Consider the following 15,290-nt stretch of genomic DNA (forward strand, 5'->3'; position numbering starts at 1 on the left):
TACATCAAAAGTCAGCTGCATGGGCTTCCCTGGTGGCGCAGTGGTTGAGAGTCCGCCTGCCGATGCAGGGGACACCGGTTTGTGCCCCGGTCCGGGAAGATCCCACATGCCGCAGAGCGGCTGGGCCCGTGAGCCACGGCCGTTGAGCCTGCGCGTCTGGAGCCTGGGCTCGGCAACGGGAGAGGCCACAACAGTGAGAGGCCCACTTACCGCAAAAAAAAAAAAAAAAAAAAAAAAAGTCAGCTGCATGTTTTAAAAAAAGAGCCAGCACAGATTAAGTGTTTGCCTCCTTTGGTGAAACTGTAACAAAGAAGCAATGGAAGGATTGTTATTTCATCCCCACTCACCTGAATTACATTCAGCTGTTTCATTAACTCCTGCAGGAGAGAAGAGAAAAGCATTAGAGCAAGGACACATGCTTGCCAGAGCAGCTTAAAATCTTTCATGTTTTCCCAATATTGTAAATATTTTTAAATTGCTTAATAGAATTAGTTGGCAGGAAACAATTCCTGCCAGTTAAATTACCAGTACAACAGACAGGCTGGAGGTTTAGACACTTCAAAGATTACAGTCAAATAAACTATTTAACAAAAAAATTTAAGTTGAAGATATTTATCTAATGTCCAGAAAAGCATGGGCTCTCTTTTTATTAAGGGGTAAAAAAAGGCTTTAACACCCCATTAGGAAAATAAAATTAACTGAAAATAGAAATTTGCACATCAAAGAGCCATTTATAATTATAATCTGAACACCCCACTTGTACAATTCCACATAGAAACTGGGAATTACAAACTAGTGGTTTTACTATTACAAGGATTTCTTCTTTAAAAACAAGTCAACATAAAGTAAACTTTAGCAATTAGTGTCATAAAACTATGTATTTCCACGTAAAAATACAAAATAACATTCATGACAAGAATATGAAATTTATTCCAAGTATTTTATGATTATTAAATTAAAATCCACCCCTCCCCAATAGAAACATGCGTGAAAAAAGTCTTTTGTCAGCAAAAGACTATGCAAAATAACTACAATCATTTAAATCGGTACAAAGATTTCTGTATTTATTAAATAGTTTCAATGACAAAAGAGACAGCTTTTGACTTAAAGAAAAAGACACTGTGGATAAAATCTGCAAAATATGCAGAGAAAATAAATTTGTATTAAAAAGGTTTACACTGTTATATTTCAGGTGCAAACATTAGAAGCAGTATTGCACGTTACAACACGGAATCAAGGTTAACCAGCCTTCCAAATCGTGCTGTATGCAGGTTTTGTAGCTTCTTTGAGGAGAAGCAGCAACACCTCTCACTCACCTGTGTCTCTTCCATCTCACAGGCTAACATCAATTCCAGGGATTCAGAGCTACTCTCATACACCCTGTACTGTCACCCTGAGGGCTTCTCTGTACACCATTCCCCTTGCCTAGAACAGAATGCACTCCTTCATCCAGTTCCTCCTTGTGGCCCTTTAAGATCAAGCTCAGTGGGGCATGTGCTATACACGCCCTGTGCCATATCACATCGTCATGTTCCTTCACTGTTGTTGGAATGCTGTACCCCAGCCCCTGACTCTGGACTCAAAGCAAGCCATGTAACTTGCTTTGGCCAACAGAATGAAGTGGAAATGATGGTGGGCCAGTGTGGAGCCTAGCTCAAGAGACCTATAGCAAGCTCTCCTCTTGGATCACTGTGAGAACAAGCTCAGCCTGGCTGGCTGGAGCATAAGAGATGCGCAAAGCAGAGCCAAGTCACCACAGTGACCCAAGACAAGCCTAGCCAATCATCCCTCAGGCATGTAGATGAGCCCGAGAGAGCTGCCTACCCAACTGCCAGTTAACCCTGGACGCATGAGCAACTTGTATGCTGCTGAGGTTTTGTGACTGTTTGTTACACAGCATTATTGTGGCAATAGACAACTGATACATCTCCTCTGAGAAGAATTCTTTGGCTTCTTATGAAGGAATGGCTTGGTTTAAGGTTCAGGATCTCTAATGGTGAACTCTCTGAAAGCAGCTAAGGATACGGGGCCCTCAGCTTGGCTGTGTTCTTGCCCCATGGACACTTTTTGCTCTTTTCTGAAACACACCATTCAGCTGTGCTCAACTCACCAGAGATCTAGGCCCTGGGACTTCCGTCTTCATCAAAGGCCCATCATAATCAAATTCAATGTCGACTTTGGCTGCGGCCTGACTGATGCGTCTGGATCCTGCAGTAAACAAAGATGGTGAGAACCCCTGGGGACAGCAGATGTGAGACTCCTGCCCTTATAACACCCAATGTCCCTAACAGAGGCAGTGCCAGTACCTCAGCCCCATCCCCGCCAGACTGCCCCAGAACTCTGAGTGTGGCCACGTGGGCACCACAAGAACCCTGAGGATTTAAAGAAACGGGAAAGCCCGGTGCCAGTGAAGCTGTAAGCAAGAAGGCATGCTCACGTCCTGCTGGTGTGAGGATAAGCTGATGCCAGCTTCCTATTCCTTTTGAGTGAACAATCTCAGTGTTTAGGATTCATCCCAAGAAAATAACGGGACCAGTGCACAAAGATATAGGTTAAAAATATTGGGACTTCCCTGGCGGTCCAGTGGTTAATACTCCGTGCTTCCACTGCAGGGGGCATGGGTTTGATCCCTGGTCGAGGAACTAAGATCCTGCATACAGCACAGGGAGGCCAAAAGAAAAAAGAAAAAAACCAAAAACACACAAAAAATATTTGTCATAGTATTGTTTCTAACAACAACAAAGAGGAAACAACCTAAATGTCCAACAATGGAGAGTTGCTGAATAGAATATGCCATATTCTACCATTTCACAGACAGCGGAATACTGGCAATATTATGTATCCATAATAAAAATTACCCAAATTTTGTAAAAACTTTAATCTATATCCATATGTATATATAGACCTGAGTTTCTCAGCCTCGGGCCTATTGACATCGTGGGCTGTATCGTTCTCTGCTGTGGGAGATTGCCCTGGGCACTGTAGGATGTTTAGCAGCCTCCCTGGCCTCAACCCATTAGATGCCAGTAGCACCCACCCGGGAGTTGTGCCCCTAGTTGCATCAATCAAAAATCATCCAGGAGAGAATAATCAAATGTCTAAATTCAGGTGGTCCTCACTTACAGATTTTTTTGGTTAAAAAATATTTGGGGCACAAGTCATTTGCTTGAAACTGATTTCACATTTTTTGCATAGTAATAAACTTGTAGAGGGTTAAATAAACTTGAGTTCCCAGGCTAACCTCACAGAGCTTTTTAGCTCAGCATCTTGCTGAAATGAAGGGTAGTTTCAATTCCAAGCCTCACTGATCGCTAAGCAAAAGACGGCTGTGCGGAATCCAAGATAAGTGTGTAATGATTTATAATCAGTAACCCCTAGAAATCCTTTTAATGTCCCTGTTCATCTTTCATCTTCCTGGCACATATTTGGTGGTTGCCATACTTGCATCAACCTAGGGAATCTCTAGATGCTTCATATAAATCATATGTGTGATCTTATTTTATCTTTCCACAACCCTGAGGGGTAGGTTGTTATTGTCTGCATTACATAGGAAAGGAAACTAACACTAAAACATGCTAGCATCTCTCTCTGTTTTCTCTCTCTCTCTGTGTCTCACACACGCACACACACACACACACACACACACACACACAACTTGCCAAACTATAAAAAGTCATGATATTAGAAAACATATTTAAATTCATTCTTAATTTTTCATAATTGCTTTGAATATCAAAGAAGGTTTCTGAATTAATTATGCAATAAAGTGTAGCCCTTTGAACGTAAAATCCAGTTAAAATCCAAAACTACCCTTATTTTGAGGCATGAAGTTACCAGCTTTTATTATCTTTTGTTTGATCTTACAATGAAAAGGGAATTCCCATTTATTCCATTAGCAGAGAGTTAAAGGTCATGGAACACACTGATGACTTTTAAGAAAACTGTAAACTCTTTCTCTCTTCCAGAGCTCAGGGTTACTGGTCAAGACTGAGTCCAACTAGACCTGCATTCAACAGGGATGGCTATTTGGATAAAAAGAGCTCTTAACCAGTGCTGGTCTTGCTTTGTCTCCAGCAAAGGAGGAAAGTGAAAAATTTGTAAGTAGTAAGTTGTCCTCTCGTGAGGATACACAAGTCCTCCCTTCCTTTCTCCAGAAAATGTCTTGACATCGCATTGTAGGAATCAGACTTCTTGGGGGTTGGAAAGCGGGAATACCAGGAATGGAGGGAGTTAGCAGTGGGACCTGCAGCTGAAAGGATCCTGATGACAGGGAGCGTGTGGGGTCATGTGGAGTCACGGTTATGAGGATGCCAAGACCATGAGTAAACAGGACTGGGAGGTGGGGTTGGGGTAGGAGCGAGGAGAGGCAGTGGATAGAGGGAGAGGATCCTTCCACTGGGAGCAGAGATCAATGGGGCATGAGGTGGGGAGGCCATGGCCAGGTGCAAGGCGGATGGGTCTGGGTCAAGAACTGCACTGGTTCCTACCATGTGCCAAGTCTTTGTAGGAAGACTTGTGGATGTGGATGGAAGAGGGCCAAAACCTCTGGGCAGAAATCCTGAAAATCAGAGTCTGGTGAGTTTTTTGGCAACTGTGCTATCGGAAAAAGGAAGATGGGGAAGCTAACACAGATTCAGTCCCTACTTTGTCCTAGGCAGGCCCTACCTAGGCAAACGCTCACCTCTTGTTTTAATTAATCCACAACCTTTTTGTGAGATGATGTTGTCCCCATTTTACAGAGGAGGATCAGAGAGGTTAAGCAACTTTCCTGAGGTCACACAGCTAGTGAGTTGCAAGGCCAGAATCTAAATCCAGAATACTTGGGCTTCCCTGGTGGCGCAGTGGTTGAGTCCGCCTGCCAATGCGGGCAACACGGGTTCGTGCCCCTGTCCGGGAGGATCCCACATGCCGCGGAGCGGCTGGGCCCGTGAGCCATGCCCGCTGAGCCTGCGCGTCCGGAGCCTGTGCTCCACAACGGGAGAGGCCACAGCAGTGAGAGGCCCGCGTACCGCAAAAAAAAAATCCAGAATACTTGTGCTTTTCCCACTATATCTCAATTTTGATTTTTTGTAGAGGAAAATAACCAAATACCAATACGATAAATTTTCTCTTGATGATATATAATGCCATAAACCACACACACACAAAAAAGAACAAGATTTAAATTGTCAAGGAAGCCTTTTCTGGGATCGCTTATACCAAGTTGCATGAATAGATGTCCATTTACTGAGCACTAATGGTGAACATGGCAGGCATTATTCTGAGCAATTTACATGGATTACCGCACGTAATGCTCACAACCCCCTAGGTGGTAAACGTTATTATGATTCTCATGTTAAAGAAGACACTAAAGCTCAGAAAGGTCAATTAATTTGCCCAAAGTCACACGTCTGTTGAGTGGCTAAGCTGGAAATCTGTCCGCTGGACGTCTCCTTTCCCAGATACTGTGAATGTAACTGCTGTATCTTCCATTTCATCTAGTGTGGGTCTTTCAAATGAAACGTTTGCAGCAAAACGACTCACTTCCCCCAGAGGCAAATTACTATCAAAAGTACAAGGAAGCCAAAAAATGTTTGCATTAATATTGAATGACCCAGCATTTTCATTCATGAATAAAGCAGCACGCCCAGAAGGCAGGGGTGTGCCCTGACGCACAAGACCGGGCATAGCGGGTAAATCCAGCCCAGCCCTCTGTGGCCATGCCAATCCACAGAGTCATTTTTTAACTCTAAACTGTAAAAGCAGCCATCCAATGTTTTTAACGTCCTCTTAGTCTTTTACTGAGAGTAATAAATGAATGTCATTTTCCCAAATAGCAAGGGTTCTGTATGTGAGCCTGGCCAAAATCAAGGTCACGTTCAACTGGAGTTGTTTGCTTTTGTTTAAAAACAAAACAACATACCTTATCCCTCCCCTCAACTGTCCGCCCCACTTACTCTTAACAAGGAAAATATCAGTAAGCAACAATGAAAAAACAAACACGTCTAATTTCACCACCCAGAGAGAACCATTCTGCTGTCTGGTCTCCGGGTCTCTGTGCTCTACTTGCTGATATAAGATTACAAACGCTTTGCATGATGCCATTGGGAACACTGTCTCAGGCCATGAGCTATCAGCATGTTTAATGGCTTTGCAGTGATCCAGTGGGTGGAGACACTGCACGGAAGCATCTGAACACAGTGAGGGTGGTAGCAGTCTGTGGCTCCCCACTTGGGCACCCACTTCTCTCCCTCACCCTGAGGAAGCAGCTGCCGTGTTGTGAGCTGCTGCATGAAGACATCCACGTGGCACTGAATCCAGCCACAGCCACGTGACTGAGCTTGAGGGTGGATCCCCGGCTCCCCCGGTGAAGCTTCACACAGGACCACAGCCCTGGTACCAGCTCAACTGTGCCTCATGAGAGACCTGGACCCAGAGCATCCAGCCAAGCCTTGGATTCATAATCCACAAAAACTGTGAGATAATAAACATGCATTATTTTAACCTCTTAAGTTTGCAGGTATTTGTTATATCACAATAGATAATTAATATGTAGTTAAGGGTGTGGGTCCTGGGGCAACCTGGCTCGGCTCAAAGCCTGGCTCAGTCATTGGCAGGCTCTGAGACTCTGGGAAACTTACATAACCTCTCTGAGTCTCAGTTTGGTTCAGAGCAACGTACCAAGGTCAGTTCCTCAGTTGTGACAAATGCATCCTGGTGATGTAAGATGCTAACACTGGGGAAAACTAGGTGAGGAGCATATGGGATCTCTTTGTACTGCCTCTGCAATTTCTCTGCATACCTAAAATATTCCAAAAGAAAATGTTTATTTAAAAATAAAACCTGTGGGAGAGGAGAGAACATTCCTGCTTTTTATCGCACTCAGGATATAAACACCTGCAACATTCAACATGCAAATCAAGGCCTCGGCAAACAATTTGTCTTCAGAAGGCAGACAGGACTGACAATAAGAAGGAGACATTGTGACAGCAAGCACGGGGCTCTGAAAACTGGGGACAGCCTGGAGGGGCTGGCGTCCAAAGGAGGCTACTGCAAGCCTCCCTCTCCCAGAGCTGCTGGGAGGCACGTGGGGGAGTGGTGATGATAACCCAGTGTCTGGAGCCGGACTGACTTGCATTCAAGGGGCTGCGTGACTTTGCTTCTCGAGCCTCAGTTTTCTCATCTGTAAAATGGGATTCACCCTTTCCTTCCTCATTAGATTATAGGGAGGGAGGTCTCCTGAGATCACGCGGGCAGGGTGCTCACCGGGCTACACTGAACTCAGCGAGACAGAGAGAAATAGAAGCATCTGAGAGAGACCACGGCGGCAGAATGAGCCAGTGCTGTTGGCCGGTTAGGTGCAGGGTGAATGGAGGTGAGGGAGAGGGTGGGGTGGACATTCCTGGGATGGGGCCTCCCACCCAGCGCCCTTGAAGCTTTCAGGTGAATTACAAGGACTTCTGTAGTTTTCCTGTTTCTCCGCAGTAAACCCAGCTATATGTTTTCTCCAGCAATCCCTATGCAGCCAGCTGGGCCCTTCTAGCTGCTGGGACCACCACCTCCGTGCCAGCAGAGTGGCTCCAGGATGGATCAGCTCCCTGACCACTGCAGAGCTGTCCACCCGGGGACAGGAACACATGGTGGAGATGGAAGGTGTGGCGATGGGGACAGTTTTATGGGGGTGGGTGGGACAGTGGATCCCTTTATCCCCAAAGACTTTTTCAGACCCCAAATCCCTAGTCTGAATTGTGTCTTCCATTAGGGCCAGTTCTTGCCGAGACCTCCCTAGGGCTTACCGGGCACCAGCAGGCGGTAGTTGTGCTGGAAGCTGCAGGCCAGCCGCCGGGTGAGCAACATGGAGGCCATGGTCACCTCCACCGGCAACAGAGACCCCTGTCACACGCTCCTGCCCTGAAAGAAAACAGAAGCACAGAGTCACGCCAACCAAGACCACACCCTCGCTGGCCAAGTATCCCACTCCCCACAATTTCCCCACACAGTGGAGAAGGTTCTTCTAATATGAAAGCCTTTGCTTTTATACAGAATATAAACTTTTTTTTTTTTTTTTTTTTTGGTGGTACGCGGGCCTCTCACTGTTGTGGCCTCTCCGGACGCACAGGCTCAGCGGCCATGGCTCATGGGCCCAGCCACTCCGCAGCATGTGTGATCTTCCCGGACCGGGACACGAACCCGTGTCCCCTGCATCGGCAGGCGGACTCTCAACCACTGCGCCACCAGGGAAGCCCTAAACTTTTTTTAAAAATAAATTTATTTTATTTATTTTTGGCTGCGTTGGGTCATTGCTGCGTGTGGCCTTTCTCTAGTTGCGGTGAGCAGGGGCTACTCTTTGTTTTGGCGCGCGGGCTTCTCATTGCAGTGTTTTCTCTTGTTGCAGAGCACGGGCTCTAGTCATGCAGGCTTCAGTAGTTGTGGCACGCGGGCTAAGTAGTTGTGGCTCACAGGCTGTAGACTGCAGGCTCAGTAGTTGTGGCACATGGGCTTAGTTGCTCCGCGGCATGTGGGATCTTCCCGGACCAGGGATTGAACCCGTGTCCCCTGCATTGGCAAGTGGATTCTCAACCACTGCGCCACCAGGGAAGCCCAGAATATAAACTTAAAAAATAAACTTTTTGACCACGTGACTTGCAGGATCTTAGTTCCTGGACCAGGGATTGAACCCAGGCCACAGCAGTGAAAGCTTCGAGACCTAACCACTGGACCTCCAGGGAATTCCCCAGAATATACACTTTAAATCAAAGCCTGTTCACATGTTTTCATTTGGCCTTGTAGCCAGGTAGGATTATTATGCCCATTTTCTAGATGGAAAAACAAAGAAAGGGGACAGAGTTGGCTTGAGAGCTCTCTGTAGGTGAGCTGGCAAGCTCAGGGCATCATCCACCTGGGATAAGCAAGGCAGGCCTGTGTTCTACACGATGGAAAGACCCAGATGGACGAAACTTCACAGCACACGTCATGATGACTGCTCAATGTGGGAAGCAGGGAGCTCCCTCTGCCCTGTTCACATACAGAATATCGGTGGTTGGGAATCCTGCAGATCCAGAGGCGTATCCGGTGGCCCATTTTGGGGGTTGTACTTCTCCCGAGTTTGTTCTGGACTGAGAGGGGTCCCTGGAATGTGGGGTTTTCAGTTTTGAAACTGGAAGAGGCCCAGAGCCCAGTAGATAGTTACTCTATGCAGCCCCAGGGAGTCAGGGTTCCCAGCTCCCACTTTACGGGTGTGTTGGTTGATTCTCTCCAGATTGCTCCTAAGCCCTGATCCCAAATCCCAGCACCTAGCTCTGTTAGTTGCCTTTTGCACTGTAGGCCTTGAGCAAAACCTCCCTCCCCCATTGTTTATCTGCTTCTTTTTATCACCTCTCCCCCCTCCATCCCCCTCTCCCCAGGCCACCATTCAAACATACTCTCTGTGCATCTTTTTGTTTGTGGGTCTTCTCACTAAATACATGCTTTGTTACTTGGCACATGTATTTTCCTTGTGTACCTACAGTACTGGGTATAGACCTGTATTGTTTCTCAGAACAACGACGGAAGCATTCACTTCTCATTATTACTCTGTTTCCCAAGTCCTTTCTACATGCTGCCCACTATGCTAAGCACTTTACATACAGTATTATTAACATTTATTATTATTATTAACACCCACAACAATGCTATGTGATCCCCTTTTTACAGATGAGGAAACTGAGGCACATAGATGTTAATGGTGGATCTGAAAACAGAACTCAGCTGTCTGAGTCCAGGGTCAGCAAATGTCACCATTCACCATCCTCAGAAACTTCTCCCTCCATCTACAGGGGTGTAGACATGGCAGCCAGGTCTGTTCTGTGTGACCCAGCCCCACTGGTCATACCTGACTGGTCCTGGCTGGGCCAGAGTCCTGGGAGCTGTTGGGTCAGCCACTATCTACCTTGTAAGAGGAGCTGGCATTCAAACAGGGTCTTTTGTTTAATTAATTAATTAATTAATTTGGCTGCGCTGGGTCTTAGTTGCGGCATGCGGGATCTAGTTTCCTGACCAGGGATCGAACCCAGGCCCCATGCATTGGGAGCAGAGTCTTAACCACTGGACCACCAGGGAAGTCCCCAAACAGGGTCTTTTCATGGAGAAGAATGTGCCCTGTGCACTAGAGAGAAGCAGCCACAGGAGAGAGAAATTGGGTCCGGCATGTGGGGGACTCCCTGGTTCCATCTCAAGCCTGCAGCTCAGCTTGGCCATGAGTGCAGCACCCACTTCTGAACCTGTTGGGGAGACCTGAGTTACCTTCCCGGGGCGGGGCGGGGGGGGGGGTGGTGAGTGGGTGGGGGCAGGGGAGAGCCAGGAGTGTTACGCTCAAAGATGTCCCTCCACGTGGCAGGAAACATCAGGAGTGAGGGAAAAGTGTTCCCATCCTAATAGTGCCTTGGTAAGAAAGTCCAGAAAGCCTCCCCCTTCCCCACTTTTCGGGGCTTGCTTGCATTACTTTGAATGGATTTCTGTTGCTTGCAAACAGAATCCTAGCTAACAGCATGGTTAGAGCGTCAGAGCCCCAAATTTTGGGAGTGCACTGGGAATAATAATGCCTCTTCTGGGACTTCCCCGGTGGTCCAGTGATTTAGACTCCGTGCTTCCACTGCAGGGGGTGCAGGTTCGATCCCTGGTCAGGGAACTAAGATCTCACATGCCACACGGCACAGCCAAAAAAGAAAAAGAAAACGATAAACAAAACCATAATAATGCTGCTTCTACTCAGCACTGCAGGTGGAGCAAGGCCCTGCAGGGTGGCTAAGGATAAAGACTTCTGGGCGGCAAACCTTCTCTGCCCAGTGGGGGATCGGGATTCCTCCAGGGTGGAAGTGACTGTTCTGAAGGGTACTTTATTCCCCTCAATCTGCTCAACCAGCAGTAGTGTATCTCTCCGTTTCAGAGACGACGAGATGGAAGCTTGGAGGAGTTATGGTATTTGGATTTGGTCATAGGATTGCTTCGGACTGCCTGACCCCAAACCCTTCATTACAACATCGATTAAGTCAGTGAATAACAAAACACCTACTGTAGAAGCAACGGGGCTTGATGAATACAAATGATCTAGTTCAGAGGGGAAATTTTATTGCTTTTCACCTGAGAAAATATTATTGAAAAAAGCAAGGGCTTGGAAGGTGCGACCTTAAATTAACTGAGAAACCAGACTCTTTCCTTGATAACTCAATGGATATTTTGATCTATTCCAGAACAGCCAACTCAATGCAACCCTGTTAATTTTTAGCAGCCTGGTAACTAGGTAGAAAGAGTAGTTGCTGTCTCTCATTTAAGAGCATTGGTCTCAAACGGGAGCACTTAAGACTCCATACAGTTCAATTTCCATTAGACGTGTTTTTGAAAATGCTGTTTTTGAAAATGCGAGAATCTCGGAGAGCTAGCATATTAACATTTGAATGCTCTGCAAAAGTGAAAGTCACATCTATACACTTTCAATTACAAAATGTCACACTGGGAAATATATCTCAGTGATATTTCAGTGGCCCGCAGTTGAAACTGACCTTATAACGAAACCTGATCTCTACCAGACGTTAGTTCTTAGCACAATATATTTCCAACAATCAGAAGAATTAATGTCATTCATTCACTGTCCCTGGCCCACTAATTCAATCAACAAAATTAATTAGGCACCTGTTTCAGGCAAGGCACTGCATTATTTAGACATAGGAGAAAACGAAGATGGATAAAATGCTCCTCTCTTTCTGAAGCTCATAATTTAGTGTCAGAGGAATGAAGGGGGAAAAAATGGGAGAATTTAATATACTAGCTGCTTTACGCATCATGTTGATAAATTCTTAAAATAACCTGGCAGGATATGCAGGTGAAAAAATTTCCAGTTCACTGTCAACAACTAATTCTGTATAAGACAGAATGGAACCCTGACTTTTGCTGGTATAAGCAAGGTGCCATGGGAACAGAGAAATTAATTCTGGGTTGGGGGGTGTGCTGCCCCTTGAAAGGCTGCGAGATTTCAGAAGTCACAGAAGAAAGGGGAGGTAAGGCCTGAGCTAATGCTCGGAGGCGTGAAAGGACATGGAACGGCCAAGGATTCAGGCAAGAAATCACAGAGTGGTGGAAGGGAAGATGAGGGGCAGAAACAGCTGATCGCCAGACGGAACCCTCTGGAGACCCTCTCAAGGAGGGAGGGTGCCGGCTGCTCTAGTCTTATCCGGAAGGATCCTGTTCAGCCAAGTCCCAGAGGACGGGGAGGGAATGAGTACTCAGCATGTCAATGAGACGCTGGGGTCATCGTTGAGTTGGGGAGGGGGGCTTGCTGGGGTGAGCTGAGTGGAGGGCACCAACCAGGGTGGGAGTCTATGGCGAGGAAGCAGCCAGGGACCAGCTCCTAAACCCTCAGCCTTAAAGATGGTGGTTTAAGAATTATGCCTTCCTCAAAATGTTAAACGTAGGATTACTATATGGCCCAGCAATTCCACTCCTAAGTATACACCCAAAAGAACTGAAAATAGGAATAAATACATAAACATGCATGTTCACAGCAGCACCATTCTCAATCATCAAAAGTTGGAAACAACCCACTGTCCATCAATGGATGAGCAGATGAACACCATGCAGTCTGTCTATACCAGGGAGTATTATTCGCCATGAGAAGGAAAGAAGCACTGATACAACATGGATGAACCTCAGAGACATTATGGTAAATGCAAGAATCCCGACGTCAAAGGTCACATATTGTAAGATTCTGTTTATATATAAAACTTCAAGAATAGGTAAATCCAAAGAGATAGAAGGCAGATCAGTGGTTGCCAGGGGCTGGGAAGAGAGGATAGTGGGAGTGACTATTGAATGGACACAGGGTTTCTAGTTTGGGTGATGAAAAACTTTGGAACTAGATAGTGGTGATGGTTGTACAACACTGTGAATGTATTAAAAGGCACAGAATTGTTCACTGAAGATGGTTGATAGTTAATTTTGTTATGTGAATTTGACCTCAATAAAAAAGAGAATTGTTGAGTGATCCCTCCTCTTTCACAGAGGGGAGAGAGGGGACCAGAAAAGGGCATAGAGGGGAATGACACATCCTGATCATAGAGGCCTGCGTTTGAATTCCTGCCGCTACAGGCTGTGTGATCCCAAGTTGTCATTTGACCCATCTGCTTCATTCATTCACTTAGCAGATGTCCCTGTGCCCCTGTGATACGCCAGGCACCGTGCATAGGCACTCTGATGAGATGCAGAGCAAGACCCAGCTTTAAAAGAGCTGTGATAGATTAGTGATGTCTGTCACGTGCACTGTAATAGTGCAGTCGTTGATTCTAGAGCTCTGTGGTCTGAGATCCCTGGAGGTTTCTGGGGTCACTGAGGAAAGGGGACAGCCTACAGGCAGACTCTCCCTGCAGACTCACTCTGGGGCCCCTCAGATGCAAGTCGGCCACAGGAGGGGCTCCCTTTCCCGGGCGGAGACCCCAAAGCAGCAAGAGTGACAGCAGAGAGCTGGGTGCCCAGGGGTCTTGCTGGGGGCCAGTCATGCCCGTCTCTCACCTGGCGGGGCAATGATGCCCTCAGGGGGTTCCTGGCTTTCTCTCTTCCTCTCCTTCTGTTTTCTAATTGGTTTCTGACCTTTTTAAAGGATAATTCATCTCACATCACTCTCCTGCCTAAAACCCTCCGATCACACTTAGAAAAATGCAAACCCCGAGACAGTGGGGATGGAGTTTTTCCTGTTCACCAGGTACCCGGAGCTCAGCACAGCTCCCGGCCTCACCGCATTTGAGCTGTGAAAGGCAGACAGTCCCACATGCCTTTTAAGGTAGATCATATTTAAAATTAGCGAGCAGGTCTGAAATTTGTGTTAAAACAACAATTTAACAATAACATTCCCCTCCCCTCAAATCTAAAGTCACTGTGTCACTGACTGTCCACCACAACCCTTGTTTGGCTTGGGGACAGAAGACACATCACTCTCCTGGCCTCGGTTTCCTTGTGTGTAAAACGTAGATGTTGGATCATATTGTTTCTAAGGCCCCTTCTGACCCCGAGAAGCATGTGGCGAGTAGTTTGCCGAGAATACCTGGCAGCACTGCTCCCCACCCCCACTCTTACCCCAGAAGGGGTCCCAGCATCACCCTGGTCCTCCCGCCATGCCCTCTGCAATCTGCGGCACATCTGGAAAAAGGAGGAGGTGACCTGAAGGATCCCGGGCCTGAGGGGGAGCTTTCTGAGCACTGGCACACCCTGAGGCTAGTGGCCAAGGCGGGGCTGGAGAAATCCCAGACTCTGAATGGAAACAAGCTGGTTGCAGGCACCCCTGGTCCCTAAAATCCCATCTCCCTCTGTGTTTTCCAAACCTCTTCCCAGCATACTACTTCTCCCTCACATTCTTAATCTCGTACAACATGTATTTACTTAACGTACTTCTTGAAATCAACTTGCTTTATATCTTTTTTTTTTTTTTTAACTTTTTGTTTGTGCCGAGAGTCACCTGGGATCTTAGTTCCCCGACCAGGGATCAAACCCGCGCCCCATGCTTTGGAAGCTCCGAGTCTTAACCACTGGACTGTCAGGGAAGCCCCGAAATCAACTTGCTTTCTAAACTTTATAAAGCTATTTTCCTACAACCCCTACTAATCACTCCCCAGCCCCTTTTCCTCAAAGTTTCATCTGGGGCAAATAAAGGTGATGGGGGAAAGAATGTAAGAAAATCAAGACAGGTTGTTAAATTAAAAGCTGGATGCAGTTGACTACCCAAGGTTTCCAGCCTCGGCCAGGCCCCCTATTTTTGCTGGGATGGAGACCACCAGCTCTTAGACAGGTGTTAAAGGAGGACAGGGACTTTTCTCCTTGACAGAACCTAAAGAGAAATTTCAATCAATGAATAAATTAGACAGAATAGGAACCATCAGAGTACACGGCAGATGGGGGTGATCTTTGTTTCAGACACCCAGAGCCCCTACAATAAATGCTGTTTCTTACTGTGCATTTCAGTCAAAACAAGTTGAAACCCTTGAGTTTCCACCCACTGCTCCCTATCCCTTTTCCTCTAATTAAAATGCTAATTAGTTCTTTCTGCTCCCTCTTATCTGCCTGGTGCAACTGAAGGGTGGGCAGGGCTGGGAGAAAGCAATGTTTAAATCAATAGGGGGAGAGGAATTCAGGTGAACGGGGTTGGGGGGGGAACCTTCCCAATTTGCTTTGGAGGGAGAATAAAAAGTCAAAAGTACTGGTTGCTGGATTTTTTGTTAAACATCTTTATTGGAGTATAATTGCTTTACAATGTTGTGTTAGTTTCTGCTGTATAACAAACTGAATCAGCT

General features: G+C 46.5%; 1 protein-coding gene across 2 annotated transcripts in view; it reads right to left on the reverse strand.

Annotated features, from left to right (window-relative positions):
• Nucleotides 1–15,290, reverse strand: part of ABAT (4-aminobutyrate aminotransferase) — a 93,389-nt gene that overhangs the window by 32,207 nt on the left and 45,892 nt on the right. For both annotated transcript variants that reach the window (XM_022552188.3, XM_089896185.1), the window contains exons 2-4: nucleotides 7,776–7,890; nucleotides 2,111–2,208; nucleotides 348–377 (exon numbers count right to left, since the gene is read on the reverse strand). In XM_022552188.3, the coding sequence (XP_022407896.1) occupies nucleotides 348–377; nucleotides 2,111–2,208; nucleotides 7,776–7,845 (198 nt within the window). In that variant the 5' untranslated portion in view covers nucleotides 7,846–7,890. The remainder of the gene's footprint in view (nucleotides 1–347; nucleotides 378–2,110; nucleotides 2,209–7,775; nucleotides 7,891–15,290) is intronic.

Source organism: Delphinapterus leucas, chromosome 15 (genome assembly GCF_059928025.1).
Source record: "Delphinapterus leucas isolate spDelLeu-1000000601 "Yukka" chromosome 15, BTC_Dleu_Yukka2, whole genome shotgun sequence".
Classification (NCBI taxonomy): domain Eukaryota; kingdom Metazoa; phylum Chordata; class Mammalia; order Artiodactyla; family Monodontidae; genus Delphinapterus; species Delphinapterus leucas.